Genomic DNA, 19,167 nt, shown 5'->3' on the forward strand with positions numbered 1-19,167 from the left:
TGTTTATGTATAACACGTTTTAAATCTAAAAGACACTTTAATTATGTATGAGATATTTTGTGTATGATTTTAAACAAACGAAGCGAAAACACTACTTTATCAACCTAGAAACGCATCGTAATTCGCATGATTTTTAAAGTTATTAACTTCCATCAAATATTAACTTGCTAGATCAACATTACATTTTTTTAGTTTCTTGCACAGACAGCATAACAAACAGCATAAAAAATACAAACAACACAGAAAGATCATTACAAAAATAATTACAGTTAATACTGATGTTTAACTGTGATATTAAGAGGATGTCAAGGAGATCACAGACAATAGTGATGTGATAAAAGTGATATTTTAATATTAATAGAAATTAATTACCGACAACAGGGATATTTTCGTATTGATTGCAGCACTTTCATTAACATTTAATACATATTAATATAATTTTTGATGTAATTATTATTTATTTTCATATTAGCATGGATTACTATTAATGTAGTAATAGCTAGAGGACTTTTATTTACAGGCGACGAAATCGCTTCCTGCACAAATTACGCCGTAGTTCTCGCGAGATCTGCGTCCTGTCCTTTTTCCGCGGACCCAGCGCCGAGATGGTGAGTGTGAGAGCGACTCTGACAATAAACATCAAAAATCCTCAAACATCGCCTTCATCGGGCTTCATACAGCGCCTCTGACTGCTCTGTTGTTGTGGAGACATCTTGTAAAAGTAGTACCGATGTGTATTTTGAGTCAACAAACACGATATAATGAGATAGGAGGGTAAAAGTAGCCGAGTGCTAGTTGAGTGAGTCGCTGTTTAGCTGAACTGCACCAAGTTCCCGAGAGATAAACGCGCTTTTCTTCACCTGTTCGGGCGAAATCTGTGATAAATAATCGTGATAGTTTGCGATAAAGTCTTTAAAAGACACGTACGTGACTCTTAGAGTCAGTGTAGCTGAGATGGACGGCGCTGAACTCAACTGCATATTCGAATTTTCCGTTCCACCTTAAATGAGGCACCAGATGCACTCTGGCACAGACTTTGTAGTAACTGCTGCAGCATTTAAGGTGGAACGGGAAAATTAGAATCAGAATTTAAGCTTCGTCAAATTTAATCTGGTATTCATAACGTCTACACAGCCTGCAGTTAAACAGTTACTGAGCTGAAAGTCTTTAGCGTTAGCCTCTGTCTGAAGGAGTAGTCCACCCAAAAATAAAATTTACAGGTTTCATCTTTATTTAAAGCGTAGCTAAGGCATGTTGGTTGGGTGAAGTTCGCCTCTTCAGTTTTGCACTGGAGCTGTGGGGCTAATGTAGATGCCTGGTGGTCATCTAAAGTCATGTGTTGGCATCATGTAGGAGTGGACAGCATGGCAATAATATAACTTAAGACTCCATTATTTGAGGTTTAAGATAGTTTTCAATGTTTTTTAACTCCTACATGCTATGATTACAGTGATTTATTTAAGTTTGGCCAAGCTGCACTCAAGATCTGGTATTAAAGCATGCAGTTCAGTGTTTTTTACATGCTGATCTCTCAGGATGCTCAGATAAGTGATGCATGATGTAAGTTATCACCATAAGGATAAAATAGGGATACACCGCTCACTAAAGCTAGACATGCAAAGGTCTCAGACGCGGAGCAGGTTTTGGCTAATTGTATTTGGCAAAACTGTACGTCTGATGCAGATGTTGGGTGATGGAGGTCTAATTTCACCTGAAGCTGCAGACGTTTAACCACCTCTGTGGATGTTTCCACTTTTGTGTTTCTTCTCACAGTCTCTCGTGATCCCAGAGAAGTTCCAGCACATTCTTCGTGTTCTCAACACGAACATCGATGGTAGGAGGAAGATCGCCTTCGCCATCACTGCTATCAAGGTGAGCTGGAGTGAAGAGCGTTCACCAGACAAAAGCATGTCCTTCTAAAGCCGGGGTGTCCTCTTCTGGTCCTGGAGGGATGGAGGCCTTCTCTGATGCGCCTGCTAAACCTGATAACTCAACAGTTAGTCTAAATTAGGCGTGTTTGGTCAGGAAAAAGCACCGGATTGTGGTTCTCCAGGACCAGAGCTGGACGTCACTGCTGAAAGATCAGTTCTGTAAACTTGTTTTTGATTTAGAGAAGAAACGATGTCTGATTTGGTCAGTGTCTACTTGAGCTGTATTTGTTGTTGACTGAGTGTGTCCTGTTCAGGGTGTTGGTAGACGATATGCCCACGTCGTCCTGAGGAAGGCAGACATCGACCTCAACAAGAGGGCTGGAGAGCTCACTGAAGATGAGGTACGTCACTGATAGCTTTGTTTGATCAGTAGGATTTAACTACTTAAGCTGAACTGCATCAGTAAATCAGACTGTCATATTAACCGTATATGGTTAATGCTTCTACCAGGGTGTAGATGGAACCTTTTTCCTGATCAGTGTCGTGTTTTCATGTAAAGATTGAAGCTGTTCTAGACCTTAAGGATGTAGTTAGACCATCCTTTTTATATTAAGGGTATCAAACCGAGGAGATGGTCAGGTTGTACCTTTTGGTGGTGGCCACACTAATAAATTGGTGAATTTGCTTATACTCTGTTAATCTGAAGGATGGTGTAGGGTTCCATATTGGATCAGTGTCCTAATTTAACAAAGGTTCATTTTAAAGGTGATGGAGGCAGATTAAGTTTTCATGCTAGGCAGAAAAACAAGGGCACCAAACTGCAGACTTGTCCTGAAACTACAAGGCTTTCCTGAGCATATTTGCTAGTGATTAAAGTATTGAACAGGAGGCTGAGTTATTGGTATTACTGTGTAACAGCATTATAAACACTTGCATGTTATTATATACCATTTATTTGGAGGGGTGTTGGATATTGTGCTAACTGCTTTCACGTTGCACAAGACTCCTGTACTGCTGTCCAAAAAAACCATTTTTTTATCCTATTAAGCTTTTTAATGCACTTAATACTGTTGAGTTGTGATCATAGGAATTTGTTTGGTTGTATTCGACTTCCTCTCTTCTTTTTTCAGTGTTATGGAAAACATTGTCAGGCAATTTGTGTAAAACTGGTGTTTAATGCTTTCTTTCTTTTTCCTTTTCCTCCAGGTTGAGAGGGTTGTGACAATTATGCAGAATCCTCGCCAGTACAAAATCCCTGACTGGTTCCTGAACAGGCAGAAGGACATTAAGGATGGCAAATACAGCCAGGTACGACCATCCCAGGCTTTTCAGGCTAAAGGTTTTTACTCTGAAATGGGAGTAAAATGGGAGGTGTCCAGTCCATAAAGGGCTGGTGTGGCTGCAGGTTTTCCCTCAAAACAAGTTGGAGCTTACCTGATTCCACATGTTTAATCAGTTGGTTTCAGTCTTCAAACTGCTGATCGGGTGATCTCCTGCTTTTTGGGAATGAACACCTGCTGCCACACCAGCCCTTTGTGGATAAGATTGGACATGCCTTGTTCTAGAGCTATGGTCACCAACCAGCTCTTCTTCGGGAGAGCTTCTTCCTGCAGAGTTTAGATCCAGACTCCATCTAAAATGCTGCCTCCTCCTTATCAAACACTGATGAATCTGATGGAGCCAATCAGGGACTTCTGCGTTTATTTAGCCGCAGCAGTTGTGTCAGTGTAATTGGAACAGGACTCTGCAGGAAGGTGGAGCTCCAGGACCAGAGCTGGTGACCACTGCTCTGGAGTTAATACCTTCAGCTACCACAGTGCGCCACCTTTTTCGGTGGTTAGTTGCAGGTTAAGGGTGTAACGACTCGCAAAACTCAATGTGGTTCAATATCTGTATGTGTAGCCGCAGCTGAAAATAGCCATGCTCGCTCTGTCCTGTGCTCATGGTGTGTGTTGTTGTAGGTCCTGGCCAACGGTCTGGATAACAAACTGAGAGAAGACTTGGAGAGGCTGAAGAAGATCAGGGCCCACCGTGGTCTCAGGCACTTCTGGGGGTGAGCAGCTCACTTTATCAGTCATTCAGGATCTTTTATTTCAGCTCATGGAAAGTTTCATGTTGTGATCCGTTGTTCTCGTAACTCTGGGGAGAAATACAGCGTCTGATTTGTAAATGTGCTGTAGGTGTCGGTAATTTGGGTGAGGTCCACTGCGTCCGAGTTTGCCCACATAAACATACACAGTTTTACGGATTTATGTAAAAAGACAGTAAAGATGGGCTCTTGAGTGGCGCAACCGTCTAAGCTTTGGCCCTGTCATCAGGAGATCGTTAGATCTCAGGTGATGTTACAGCCGTCCGTGTCCGGGAGTCCAAGAGAGCACGGTTGTCCTTACTCTCTGGGTGGGCAGGATGGCCCCCCATCACTCAGCGTGATGCTAGTCAGCGCAGGCGTCTGTTAGATCTGCCGGTTGGCGTTTTCCTCTGAGCGCATTCGGCTGTCCAGTGACTTTGCGTGAGCAGCAGTTCAAAAAGATGTGGTGGAGCTTCACAGGTCTCGGAGGAAGCCTGTGTTTGCCTTCACCCTCCTGATGCTGGTGGTATTGTGTGATTGGGGGAGTCCTAACTAGAAGGTGAAATTGGATATGACTAAACTGGGGGGGATTCAGGTCATGGCACTGGTGTTGGCATCTCTCATAGCTGAGGGAAATGGGTAAGGTAGCGTCATAGCAGAGAATACTTCAGGTGAGCTAAAACTGCAGCTAGTGGGTATCACTATGCTGATGAGGACTTGGCTTTTCTACAGCTGTGCTTTTTTTCTCTTCAGTAGACGATGTGCCAGAATGTTCTTTTGCCAGAGAAATATATTAACTAAATCTACTATCAGTTGTGCACACTCATGTTTTGGAGTAACAGAGAATGGCATTTTATTAACAAGCCCAAATTTTTGCATTTTTATTTATTTTTAATCTGTTTTCCTGCAATGAAAGTTCAAACAACCGAACAGGGATTTTAGTTTTCGGACACTGGCCCCTTTAGACAGTTAGTGCTCCAGTTTCTGTACATACAACTATTCAAAATGAGCTTTTATGGACTTCCTCTTTTTCAGTAGTCAGTTGTTTTGTGTTCTCTCTGCTCTAAAACCCTTTGGCTTCTTGACTGACTACACTAAGACACTGAAATTAATGCATTATTGGCTCCTGCAGTACTGATTGCACACTGAATGCAGTGATTCTCTAACCAAACACAGTGTTTTGTACTGTGAGCATCTTGACTAATTGAATTCACGTTTTTTCTCTCTCTTCTAGTCTGCGTGTGCGTGGTCAGCACACTAAGACCACTGGCCGTCGTGGACGTACCGTCGGTGTGTCCAAGAAGAAGTGATCGCCCTCCCTGCTCCCCTGGTATCAATAAAATCACACTGTTCATAAAAAAAAAGCCCCTCTTTGTCCTTGTTTGTGCTCTTTGGCTCGAAGCCTCTTCAGGGTATCTACAGGTCTCTTAAATGTCTGTAGCTGAACTGAATGGGATTTAAAAGCCTAAAAATGTTCTACTAGGTGTGACGCACTGCTAGCTTTACACTGAAATGCAGAAGTAAACAGTAGCTTTATCTGGAAATGCATGCTCTGTGTGGTTCAGTTCTACGTTATTGTGTAAGGTTCACTTTGGCGTCATTTCAAGTGAAGGAATAACAGTGAACAAAACAAGCTACGTCAGACGTTCTTTCAGTATAAAGCAGCAGAATTCATTAATGATTAACTTCACTGAGGTATATCTGGAAAATAATGTGGCGAATTTGTTCAGTACAGTTCAATACTAAGGTACTGATGTCCTTAATTTGACAGTACTGCCTGTTTCACAAACACATAGAATTGATTACTACATACGCAGACTGGTGGTGAAACTCCATCTGTTGAACCATCTACATGAATTCTGTCCAGTGGTTCAGATGTAAACAGTCATTCAGGGTGGTTTGGTGTGAAACGCTCTGTTCTAGAGAAACTTACTGAGTCAGAACTGTTCACAGTGGTGGTGATAGGAACCAGACGTCCACCTCTAAAAGCTCCCTCACAGAAAGTTCCTACATGAAATGGTTATGAATTCACTGCCTGATGACTGAAACACTGTGTTATGGTAGTTTTGATAAGATTTTGGTCTAAAATAAATACACACATGTATTCATGGTGGAGGGATACATGCAGGGCGTTGTGAGGCAAAATAGTCCCCAAAGAAAACTTATTTCAGATTTTCCACTATTTTCCATCATCAACATTCATATAAACTCAGAAGACTCGTGTAGGTTCACTGGTGGTTCTAGATAGTAAATAAAATGTCTATATTTGTGTTGTAGTCATGGTGACCCCTGGTTCCTATCAGCACCACTGTAAAGACATCTGAACCATTTCACACCAAACCACTCTGAATCACTCTGATTACAGCTCAAACACAGTTATGGAGAAACTTTTCACCTGTTACAGCCTTTCATACAGAAGCTGGGGTAGTAATGGCTTCAGGAATGACCTAATTAACCTGGGACTTTCTCTGGATGTTGGCCAGTATGAAGGGTTTTCGGTGTAATTCAGATTGTAGACACTGGTCTCTTTTTTTCAGTTTTTTCAACCCAACACAATGTGTTGTAGCACCTATACCAGAGTCTCACAGTCCTGCTCCTGCTGACCCACAACACTGCACAGTTCCAGCTGATGATTATGAAGCCCTGTGTATCTTCCCCACTTTTACTACTTTCACAGAATACAAAATACTGCTGAAGAAGGAAACGTTCTTGTGGTAGATCTTTTAATTCAAAACAAAGAAAACTCAATTCATAATTCATCTTAAACCTTATTTTTTGCATATACATATATAAATCTGAATCAATCGTCTGCATAAACTGCCAAAGCAATATCATATATAAATATGTGGTCATTAAGAATCTGTACTAAATGCTACAAAATTTGTACAATAGCAACAGGACAGAAGTGCCGTATTAAACAAGGCAGGAGTGAACAGAGGGGCACAAACAGCAGGTGTTTACAGTCGGACGACCAGTTTGACCTACGAAGGTGAGGAGAACTAACCTACTCATAGTAAGGATGGGACGTTCGCTGGTTTTAATGGTGAACAGTGGTATAAAACCCAGTGAGAACCGAATCATTTCAGATTTTAAGGATTATGGAAACCATGTAGGACTACCGTCTTTAAAAAGTGATGATGGGACTTAATAGATCAACCAGCACAAGAACAACACAGGGTGGGTTACAAAACATGGGTTTTCTAAGTTGCTCATCAGTGCAAATAATGACAGAGTGTTGACTTTTTAAAGTTGACTTGTTATCAGTAAAGTTCCTATTAATATAACACCTGTGATGAAAGGATTTGTGTTTTTTAGTGTTTTATAAACATTTTTAATCTATTTTAATAATAACACCATCATTTTGGTGACAATATGTTATGACTCCACATATGAATCATATTCGTTTTGTGATTTTCTGGTGCATCTAATAAGAAGTAAAGAGTGATGCAAAGTTCTGTGTCCAAGCAATCTCTCATGAGGTGTGATTTATAAACAGGATATCAATAAATTTCATCTGAAATCTGAAGTGGCTGCAGAGGTTCTCGTACGCTGTATATAAAATTCTCGTGTGTGTTATTTACGCATCTGGGAGGTGTTTCACAGAGCAGGGTTTCAAAGTGAGGATTATCAAATAAAAAACACTATTAGATCGGCTCTTATTGGACAGGCCTGAGTTTTGGGTTTAAATGATCTGACTAACCAAATTGTGCCCAATTGTTTTCCTCTGATTTTGTGCTCACAGATGAACAAACCCATGATCTGTTAAAAAACTTTCAGCATATATTTTCTCTACATCTGTAAAACTCCTTTAAATGACTGTTTTCTACTATGTGAATCTTTAAAAAGCTGTAAAACGTTATTAGATTTTATAAAAAAACAGGAGTACATACACTGGAGTTATTAGTGTGCGTATAAAACCCTGCCTTGTGGAATAACCTCCGACCTTCCTTTAGACCTGGCATGTCAAACCGGGGACCTTCTGGGCCAGAGTGCTGTGGAGATCAGCGTTTACCCTCATCTAACGCTCTGAATCAGGTGTGTTTAATGAGACAGTGTGATGAAGTCTGCAGAGCTTTGGCCTGCGAGGACTGGAGTCTGACACAGGTGTGGTTTAGAGCCTACAGGCCCAACACAGTCACACAAGAAGTGAACTGAATCTGCAGTGATTGGAGTTTTATCGTCCTTCATGGCTGTGAGGGTCCGGTCGGCGGTGTTTTCTGTGGCTGCTGCTGCTGTTCTTTGGTGGGAGCGTAGTAAAGCTCCAGAGGTTTGCTCACCTTCCAGTACTTCTCATTCACCAGCTCCAGCGTCAGAGAGCCGTTCAACGTCTGTCAGACAGGAGAAGAAGCATAAAGGACAAACAGTCATAAACAGGACCGGGTACCAGTCAAAATACGTGGATACTGACAGCTTGACTTCGATACCAATGATAACAACATCAATAATAATAATAACAACAACAACAATGATAGTGATGTGTTATATGGCACCTTTCAAAAACCCAAGGATACTTGATACAAATTGATTCCTAAACAATATATTTTAAAATTTCACAATTGTAAGTTCAGTATTTTAGACAGAGTCAGTTCAGTGTAGTAACGCTGACAGCAGAGTACTCAGGTATTGAAATCTGGTATTTTTCAATATTCTTTGGTATCAGAGCAATTTGTTTGATGTCATAAAAGTATGGTTTTTAATAAAAGAAGACAATGGCCCAAAAACTGAAGTGAGTCAGCAACAATGAGAAATTTTCTAATATTTAATACCAAATTAACCCAGTGGAATTTTATTATGTAGGCATATGTAATTCATTATGAAACAAAGTGTAATTTAAATAATTGCATGGGAAAAATGTCAGTAATAACTTTAGCCTCTGAAGGGTAAAAGATACATGATAGTATTTAGCCTTTATTAATAACTGGATGGCAGAAGAACTCATCTGAGGGCGTTTTTCCACGGTACATTCAAAACAAGAACTGACCCAGAACTGCTATTGTTATTATTTTGGTCATTTTATGCCACTCTAAAGCATTTAAATTGGCTAATTAGCAACTGTTTGCTAGCTTTAGTTAGCATGTTGGCTGGTGTGAAAAACAGACACAAATGTCTACGTGTGTAAAATCAAGGGGTCAAAGCCAATTTTTAAATTTTTTCTGTCGGGTGTGAAAATATCAGCAAAAGCACTCAGTGGAGGCTAGCACAAACGCTAACGATGTTAGCTTTCTAACTATACTCTTAAAAAGATGGTTCTTCAAGGGTTCTTTAGCACAGATTATATATATATATATATATATATATATATATATATATATATATAATGCAAAGAACCCTTTAATCATGCAAAGGGTTTCTTTGAGTGTTCATGGTTCTCAAATTCAAGCAAACTCCTCTCAAAGTAAGAACTGGTGACTTTGTTTTCATCTGGAAGAGTAAAGAATTGTCTGAACAGATCCTGTTGGTACCAATATTGACCACATACCAAAAACAGAAAACTGGAACCTTCCGTGCTGGCCAGTTTTCTGGTTCTAAATGTTCTGGTACTTTGTGCAGTGGGAAGACGCTCTAACAGAGCTAGACTGCGTACTTACGGAGAACTGTCCTCCGGCTGTAGTGATGTAGATGGTGTACTGTTTCTCACTGACGTTCTGCAGGCTGCTCCCTCCTCCCTCCTCCCTCGTTCCTGTTTCTCCCTCTGCAGGCCGCTGTGTATTCGAGTGCGTGTCCCTCTGCTGCTCCTCCAGAGCGATTCGCAGAGCCAGGTACTTGGACAGATGGTCCACTGTAGCGTTGGCTGTGGTCTTCACATACCTGAGGAGCAGGCAGAGCAGAAAAGAGCTCATTCAGTGATTCAGTGAAAACCATAATTTCACAAATATTTGACTCGGTTCGGTTCTTTAGGTTCTAAATGACCATGAAGTCTTGTGAAATCTCAAATTTCTCAAACTTTAAATTTGAAACGGTTCTTGTGGAAATGATTCAGTAAATCATGAAATTTCTCAGATTTGAATAAAAATAAAAATAAAATAAATCTCAGATTTGATTAAATTCAGTTATTTAGGACTATTCAGTAAATCAGGAAATCTCAAATTTAATAATAAATTGAGTCAATTCAGTTCCTTAGGAAATGATTCAATGAATCATGAAATCTTAAATTTGACAAAAGATTCTGTCAATTCAGTGCTTTAGGAAATAATTTAGTAATTAATGAAAACTTACATTTAACAGAGGTTTGATTTAACTCAGTTCTTTGGAAAACAAGTAAATCGTGAAAACTCAGATTTCATAAAGATTTAATTCACTTCTTCAGTAAACAATTCATACATCATAAAATCTCAAATATCACAATTTTTTTATGTGATTTTTGATTTGAGTTTTTCAGGAGATCATTCGGTGCTCTATGAAATCTGAATTTGATTCAGTTCAGTTGATTCTGTAATTGTAATGCAGAATTATTTATAAAAATACAGCAAATGAAAATGTAACTGAAGTAGTATTAACACTGTAGTGGAATTTAGAGAACAAAAAAAACTTTGTATTTTGGGTTTTAACACTTCAACACATTTTCTGCATATTTTATTTTAGCAAATAACATTGTAAACATTTAATGTTATTGTAATTGATGATAATTAATTATAACTTCAAAATTCTCTAAGCCCTTCATAAATTAGGTCCTTCTAGTTTAAGAAATGTTTTACAAAAGTAAAACCAAAGAAAGTCATCTTATTTATTTCCTTTTATTGTCTATTAAAAGTGGAGACACCGGCCCACACATATTATAAAGAGTCAGTCATTCAATCGCACCCTGCTCAGGTTGCTCTGACCTGGTCTGGCTGTAGTGCTGCGTGTTGGCCAGTAAGGGGTGTGGGTGGAACACTAGCTCTATCTCGGAGGTGGGGCTCTGGCCTGGGGGTCTACGGCTCTCCCCTTCAGCCTCCGAGTCGTCGGACCCTCGCTGCCTCTTACTGCGACTGGGCCCGGCCTCTGGGGCGTGGCTGGAGGGGGCGGAGTTCATGTGAGAAGGGGCGGAGTCATGTGAGACGTGCGAGCGAGAGTCAGCGTTGTCCTCTCCGCCGCTGAAGGTGGTGTTATCGCTCTCCTGCTGAGGTTTCCGCACACGCTGAGGCCTGAAGACACCAACAACAGCAACATTAGGGTTCTCACAATGCATAATGAACTTAAACTGATGCTGCGTTTATGATCAAGTGGGAACCGGGAAGTTCCAAGTAGGAAAAATTCATGTGAAAGTCCTGTGAATCAGTAATTCCTTAAGTTCCTTAAGTTGTGTCATTTTTTGAAACAATACTGTTGGTGAAATACAATAGCCTAGATCAGGGATCACAACCCAAATGTTAGGAGCCATTTTGTCCTTTCAACAAAAATCAAACCACCTTGGGAGCCACAACACTATGTCCATTTCACCATCTTGACTGTAAATGTGTCTCAGTATGTGCTGATGTACAGGATAAAAAAATATAAACAAAAATGCAGACTTACTTTGCTCTGCTTTAAGCTTTAGCTCAGCTGTAGCCCCTTTTCTCACATCTCCAGCAGGAAACTTTTCCTCATATGTGGAACAGTTTCTAGTAAAATATCTCTCAACGCTCAAGTTTTTACGAGGCTGAAGTTGCTTCTCGTTTTGCAGCTTCTTGTTTGAATTTTCCTGTTCCACCTCAAATGGTGCAGCAGTAACATTATGGCGCCTCAAACACCATTTAAGGTGGAATGAGAGAATTTGAATGCGAAGCTGGTGAATGAGAAGCAACTTTAGCTTCATGACTTTTTAGTGTTTGTCAGTATCAGGAAACCAGCTGGAGTGATTATAAACGCTAATAAGTCCATTCGTCTCCAAATTATCGATGTTCATCTTAAATCTCTCTCTTTGCCGTTTTGTTAACTACTAGCTGGGCGAGACTGTTGCCTGTGTTGCTATGGTGACCAGCAGTCTGCGCTGATCTTCAGGGTTAAAGGGTGAATCAGCAGTTCTACATTAACTCCAGAGTTTAAGACCATTTATTGTTAAACTGTGTTGAACGATCAGCAGAGCTTTATTTTACTGTAAAGGAGGATTATTTTATTTTTACCTACAAATCTGATTCAGCTGTGGAGCCACAACAGGACAGTAAAAGAGCTGCATGTTGCCGACCGCTGAGCTAAATCAACATTTAAAATAAATAAAGAACTATGCAAACTGCTCTTTAATTCAACTGTAAGAACTTTTTACAGGCATACAGCAGCCAAACAAGCACTAGCTTACTGTGAGCATCCTTTTTTTCCAACCTCAAAGAGCTAAAGTTGCAGCAACGCTTTGAGATGGGAAGTAGAAGACTTTGGGTGGGAAAACTCCGAGCTGTCATAAATGCAGAATTAGTTTGAGATTTACAAAACCAATGAAACTACAGTGAACTCGACACTTTACGACAGCAGTTAACCGCTTCCTCTGTTAGATTTCCACACGATCAGGGTATCTGGAGTGAAAAATATCACACTGTACCTCATTAGCGAATATCAGCAGGTGTAGTGTTCACTATGGTGTATTAGTGCTTGTGTTGTGGTGAGTGTGTGTACTTGTGTAAGGCCTGCATGCGGAGCCCCTCCTCGATGCTGGAGCTCAGCGCGGTTTTGTTGTGCAGTCGGCTCAGCTGCTCCAGAACGCGGTCCTGATGAGCCTCGTACTCGTCCCGACTCGGATAAATCTTGGAAATCAGAGCGTCGAAGTTTGGGTCTCTCCGCAGAGAGCGCTTAGAGACCAGCTTCTTCCTACAGGTGGGGCACTCTTTATTACTGCGGCACAGAGGAGAGAGGGAGGAGAGGAGAGGAAAAAGGAGGAGAGGATATTTTTATTAAAGCACTGAAAAGTTTATTTAATTGCATAAAATGTGTGTTAATATTTGCTGATTTTCAGACTTTGGGACACATTTACTTCAAAACAATGGGATCTAACTGCTCACCATGTGGCCATGAGGGACAGGGATGCAGCCTCACTTCCTGCTCTAAAATGCAAGGGCGTGGCTAAAATAAGGCTCCGCCCACAGATTAAAACTCTCTGTTTTAGTAGGGTCATAAAACATGGAAGAGCAAGCCTTTTTATTTAAAAAAATAAACTCATAGTAAATCTAAATCTTCCAACTTCACTTTAGAACATAGACATTTAGCAAAAAAAAATGTTATTTTCAAGTGTAAATTTTGAGGTTAGGGTTTGGGACAGACACTGCACAATAGAATGTACCCTGTAAACGATGGTTTTTTATATATTTAGCTTATAACTATATCTATTAATGGCTTAAATAGATCATAACAATCCTTATAAATATCTTTGATCTGAATACTTTTTTATGGGACCCCAGTTTGAATTGATTCAGTAGGATGCTCCTTATAACTTTTAAAAATACATTATTATGACTTTATCAGTGAGATTTTTTACACTGATGCCAACAAATCTTAATATCCTGATTCCAACAAATTGACCAATATCAACACCCACACACATCAGTCAGGCCTTAGTGTCCAGATATTATATCATAAACCATATACAGTTAGTTCATGTTTGTGTTCCACACACAGTGATGTTTATTCATCAAAGTTGCGTAAAACAGAGCAGATTTGATCTCTTTTATTGATGTATGCGTCCAATTCATGAAACTTTCATACCATGTAGAAATGAACGGAGATTTGAGCTCAAATGATGAATCAACTTCAGTGCGTGAAATCAAGTGCCAGCCTACAAGCATTTCATTTACATATCATTTACATGAAGCACACCATAATTCATGCAGATGTTTTGGTAAAGAGCCAATAAAATGACAACATTCAGTGGCTCGTGAGCCAATGGCAGAGCTTGTAGGCGGAGTTTGAGGTCAAGCAGTGAATGCACTGCTCCCCCTACGGACCAAACTTTATTACAACCGCTGGAAAGAATAAAATGTGAAATACACAAACGTCCTACACTATTTAAGACAGTAGAATGATGTGGCGGTGTCATGTGATTATATTCTTAAAATGACAGATTTAAACACTGTATTATTGTAGTGTATGAAATGCTTCTGCACCAGCCGTATTTTGTGTTGTTTATTATGTGGGCAGAGTCAGTAGTATAAAACAAAAGCACAGTGTAATATGTCTTTAAATGGAACATGGAATATTTGCAGCATTTGTTTATATTAATATGCATGTAAAATAAGTAGATCCACCTTTATGCTGGATGGCCCTGTGCACAGATTATTAGTATTATTGTTATTTTCTATTTAAATCCTTATTGTTGGTATTATAGATGATGAAATGAGATTTGACTGTACACAGATTTAAATAAGGGCCAAAGTGTAAGTCAGGGGTGTCCAAAGTCCACTTCCCAGGCCAAACGCAGCCTATGATTTTAATGCACTCTCACTGTGGACTGTAGGTGGCACACCAGCTAGTTGAAGGTGGCAGCAATGTGTTAAACCACACTGTTTTAATGATGTTTGCCGAAGTGTAGGTACATTTACACACTTTTACATTTACACACAATTACTGTTTAGTTGATAGGTAATGTAAATTTAACATATTGGAAAAAATCAAAAATTGTGGCCAGTGCAAAAGTTACGGCACATTTTATATCTTGTGTTTTAATTTTTCCCAAATATATTAGCCCAACTTTCTATGTTATTCCCAATATTACCCCAAAATTAGCAGAAATATTATGTTTTTTTTCCTGTTGAGCAGTTGATCTCAAACCCGTCCTCAGAGGCCTGCCAGATAGTCCACATTTTTGCCCTGTCCCTCTACTGGAGGGTCTGGGGGTCCCTGAGGACCGATCTGAGAACCACTGCTGTAGAGGATGTGTTAACTTATTTTCAGTGAGAAAGTCAATAAAGATGTAAGTTGACCAGGGGCGCCCAAACCTTTGTATTCAACTGTAAGTGTACGTGAGGGTGTGTTTGTTTAATGCTCACCCTGATCTGAGCGCAGTGATGATGCACTCAGAGCAGAAGCGGTGGAGGCACTCTTTGGTGGTCATAGTGTTCTTCAGCATGTCCAGGCAGATGGGACACATCAGCTCACTGTGGAGGCTCCTGGGAGACACGGCAATCTCTGTGCTGTCCACAATCGCCTCCTGCAGACCCGGGAACAACAACACCAACTCTTATTTAATTCATATACATCCAAAATGATCCAAGTTCTTCTAAATAAAGAATTCATTACATTACTACATTCTTTACATTCTTAGTAAGGACCTGTGCCAAAAAATGTTCTGTTTCATCTTAAATTGAGCAGCAGTTACATTCTAGCGCTTAAATGTGGGTCTATTAAGTGTCTGTTTAGTACTCACAGCTTGTATAATCCTCATAGAAAAGCACTGACCAGTAGAATGGGAGCCTAAGGTCAACCATGTCCAATGCCAAGTGTGGACTAGAGGGGTATAAAGCCCCCCAGCATTGGGCTGTGGAGCAGTGGAACTGTGTTCTCTAGAGTGATGGAGCTCCATCCAATACCTTTGGGATGATCATTGATCCAGAACTGACCATCCAACATCAGTACCTGACCTCACTAATGCTCAATCAAATCCTCACAACAATGTTCAACATCTAGTCTAAAGCCTGCCCAGAAGAGTAGATGCTGTTACTGCAGCACAGACTCACTATTAACACTTATTGAAATATCGTCGCCACAGATTATCTTATGGTGGAAAATGTGCTTTTTATTATTTTATGGAATTCTTTTTTATTTCATATTGTTCGAGGATTACCACTATAATAATAATAATAATAATAATAATAACGATAATAACAACAACAACAACAAAACAACAATAAGAATTATTATTATTAGTACTATTATTAATAGTAATAACTATTACTAATTATTAATAATAATAATTATTATTAAAAATACTACTACTACTACTACTAATAATAATAATAATATTAATATTAATAATATAATATTTAATATTATTATTATTAAAAACAAACATTATGAATTCAATTTTAATGTGGCACTGTGCTGGTATCAGTCATAATTTCATGTAATGAGGGAGCTTTTAGAGGTGGACGTCTGGTTCCTATCACCACCACTGTGAACAGTTCTGACTCTGTAAGTGTCTCTAGAACAGAGCGTTTCACACCAAACCACTCTGAACAACTCTGAACCGCTCTGAACCACTCTGAACCGCTCTGAACCACTCTGAACCGCTCTGTTTACATCTCAACTATTTGATTATGTTGCATTTCTTGAAAATTTGGTGGAATTTCCATCTCTGGGGCAGGACAAGGCATACTAAGCTGAGACTTAAGGGGCTTATTAGGCTTTATTAATTATATAGTTGTTGTTGCACTTCAACCTCATGTCTCCATTTTGTCATTTTTTACTCATTTGAACTCAATTTTAATAAATTAATCAAATGTAATGATGAATGGATCAATAGATATGGTTAAGAATTATTAGGCACAAAAATCGTGTTGCCTTTTCAGAGATATGAGGTTTTGTTGTGACACTGCTGATATACTGAAATTGTGAAATTGCGGTCATGGGTATAAGGGGGGTTTATATGCGTATAAGAGGAGTTTGCATATCGCTGCTGTCGGAAGAAAACCTCCAAAATGGTAACTTTACAGGAGAAGGAAAAAAAACTACTTTACTCTTAATGTAAGTCAATGGAATTTATATGTGTACGAGGAGGTTTGGATGTGGATAAGAGAGTTTATATCTGTATAAGGGAGGGAGGGGGGGGTGTATGAGTACATGGGGAGCTGTGGTACCTGTGGAGTTCGGTGCAGCTCATACAGACTCAGTTCCCACGACTTACTGGGCATCTGTACACTGAGCGGATTCGCCATCATAGCCTGAAACAACACAGAGCAGAGTCTGGTTAAAACTCTTACAGTTTCTATCACTATCAATCTAAATCAGTCAGCCAGGCTTAATGACAACAATAATACTGTCAATAAATCGATCAGCCAGGCTTAATGACCCCAACAACACCGTCAATAAATCAATCAGCCAGGCTTAATGACACCAACAACACCGTCAATAAATCAATCAGCCAGGCTTAGTGACACCAACAACACCGTCAATAACTCAATCAGCCAGGCTTAGTGACACCAACAACACCGTCATAAATCAATCAGCCAGGCTTAATGACACCAACAACACCGTCAATAACTCAATCAGCCAGGCTTAGTGACACCAACAACACCGTCAATAAATCAATCAGCCAGGCTTAGTGACACCAACAACACCGTCAATAAATCAATCAGCCAGGCTTAGTGACACCAACAACACCGTCAATAACTCAATCAGCCAGGCTTAGTGACACCAACAACACCGTCAATAAATCAATCAGCCAGGCTTAGTGACACCAACAACACCGTCAATAACTCAATCAGCCAGGCTTAGTGACACCAACAACACCGTCAATAACTCAATCAGCCAGGCTTAGTGACACCAACAACACCGTCAATAAATCAATCAGCCAGGCTTAGTGACACCAACAACACCGTCAATAAATCAATCAGCCAGGCTTAGTGACACCAACAACACCGTCAATAAATCAATCAGCCAGGCTTAGTGACACCAACAACACCGTCAATAAATCAATCAGCCAGGCTTAGTGACACCAACAACACCGTCAATAAATCAATCAGCCAGGCTTAATGACACCAACAACACCGTCAATAAATCAATCAGCCAGGCTTAATGACACCAACAACACCGTCAATAAATCAATCAGCCAGGCTTAATGACACCAACAACACCGTCAATAAATCAATCAGCCAGGCTTAGTGACACCAACAACACCGTCAATAAATCAATCAGCCAGGCTTAGTGACACCAACAACACCGTCAATAAATCAATCAGCCAGGCTTAATGACACCAACAACACCGTCAATAACTCAATCAGCCAGGCTTAGTGACACCAACAACACCGTCAATAAATCAATCAGCCAGGCTTAGTGACACCAACAACACGTCAATAAATCAATCAGCCAGGCTTAGTGACACCAACAACACCGTCAATAAATCAATCAGCCAGGCTTAATGACACCAACAACACCGTCAATAAATCATCAGCCAGGCTTAATGACACCAACAACACCTTGAACAATAAATCAATCAGACGCAGTAACAGTAGAACAGCAGTAGAACAGCAGGTCAGGTCCAGTTCTAGTCCAGTTCTGCTGCTGGTGTCTCTGCTGTCTGACTGCTCTGTTGTGTTGTTGTGGTGTGTTGGTCTGATTCCAGTCTGATTCCGTGTGTAACTCTGCTGGTTACCGTGTTTCCAGGTGTTGGAGGTGTTAGAGTTCTCAGTTCAGCTCTGATTCTGTTTGGGGTCTCTGAGATCCTCTTCTTCTTCTTCTCCTTCTTCCTCTGTGAAACGCAGCAGCTTCACTGCACCTTCCTCTCCTCACGGAGCTTCATCTCCAGCCCGCTGCAGCGCCGCTGGATCCGCGTTTCCGGTGAATTTAATCCAGAACATTCAAATCGATCAAATCTGATTATTGTTGATATTTTTGTTGCAACTTGCCCCGTTTCTCCGGATGTTACCTCCTCCAGACTTCCCCAGACTTCCTGTAGCGCTCGGCTGAGTTCTGCACATTAGCGGCTGCTGGCGGCCAGCGGCGGTACTGCAGGCAGCGCTATAGAGAAATCACTGTAATATGTAATTATTACACAAAATAAACCATTTATAGGTCATTTAAATCAAATAGCTTAGAATACGTAATGTTACCATATACAGTTCAAGGGAAATAATGTAATCTATCGCTTTTTACAAGAAATAATGAAGATAATCTTTTATTAAATAGATCCTTTGATGCAAAGAAGAAGCTACAGAAATTGAAATAATAAGAATACATGATAGTTTCAAAAAAGTAATTGCAACATAGGAAAAAATGAGTACATTGATTATAAAGCAAATGACAAAAAATAAGAATAAAACATGAAAACTCGTCAACATTTAAACAAAAAGAAGAATGAAAAAGACAATTTTATTACCAACTAGAACAAATAAATAAGCTTAGTTTTAAATAAGCTGTTTGTTGAGGTGGTTTTATATAATGTCTGTATTTCTGTTCTTCATTAAATGATACATTTCTCTGACTGTAATCTAAGGGGGCTGAGAGGGACGACTAGTGTTATATATTTGTATAAAGAAAATAGTAGTAAAAGTGTAATAAGCGGGTGGGATTAGGAATACTTTGGTGGGCTTCATGGGCCAATTTTGGGCTGATAACTGTCGTGAAGAAAACTGA

At 39.9% G+C, this 19,167-nt stretch overlaps 2 protein-coding genes across 2 annotated transcripts; one reads left to right on the forward strand and one right to left on the reverse strand.

Moving 5' to 3' along the window:
- Window positions 1-532: 532 nt before the first annotated feature.
- On the forward strand, window positions 533-5,557 carry LOC118800983 (40S ribosomal protein S18). The gene is made up of 6 exons (XM_036561159.1): window positions 533-608; window positions 1,774-1,872; window positions 2,186-2,272; window positions 3,078-3,179; window positions 3,833-3,924; window positions 5,174-5,557. The coding sequence occupies exons 1-6, from the start codon at window positions 606-608 to the stop codon at window positions 5,247-5,249; spliced, it is 459 nt and encodes a 152-aa protein (XP_036417052.1). The 5' UTR covers window positions 533-605; the 3' UTR covers window positions 5,250-5,557.
- A 1,088-nt stretch (window positions 5,558-6,645) lies between these two features.
- LOC118800984 (E3 ubiquitin-protein ligase RING2-A-like) lies at window positions 6,646-18,471 on the reverse strand. Its single transcript, XM_036561160.1, has 7 exons — window positions 18,188-18,471; window positions 16,674-16,757; window positions 14,868-15,028; window positions 12,505-12,720; window positions 10,761-11,063; window positions 9,528-9,747; window positions 6,646-8,267 (listed from the first exon to the last, which is right to left on the reverse strand). Exons 2-7 carry the CDS (start codon window positions 16,752-16,754, stop codon window positions 8,124-8,126), a joined length of 1,125 nt encoding a protein of 374 aa, XP_036417053.1. The 5' UTR covers window positions 16,755-16,757; window positions 18,188-18,471; the 3' UTR covers window positions 6,646-8,123.
- Between the last annotated feature and the right edge of the window lie 696 nt (window positions 18,472-19,167).

This window comes from Colossoma macropomum, unplaced genomic scaffold, assembly GCF_904425465.1.
Source record: "Colossoma macropomum unplaced genomic scaffold, Colossoma_macropomum, whole genome shotgun sequence".
Classification (NCBI taxonomy): Eukaryota; Metazoa; Chordata; class Actinopteri; order Characiformes; family Serrasalmidae; genus Colossoma; species Colossoma macropomum.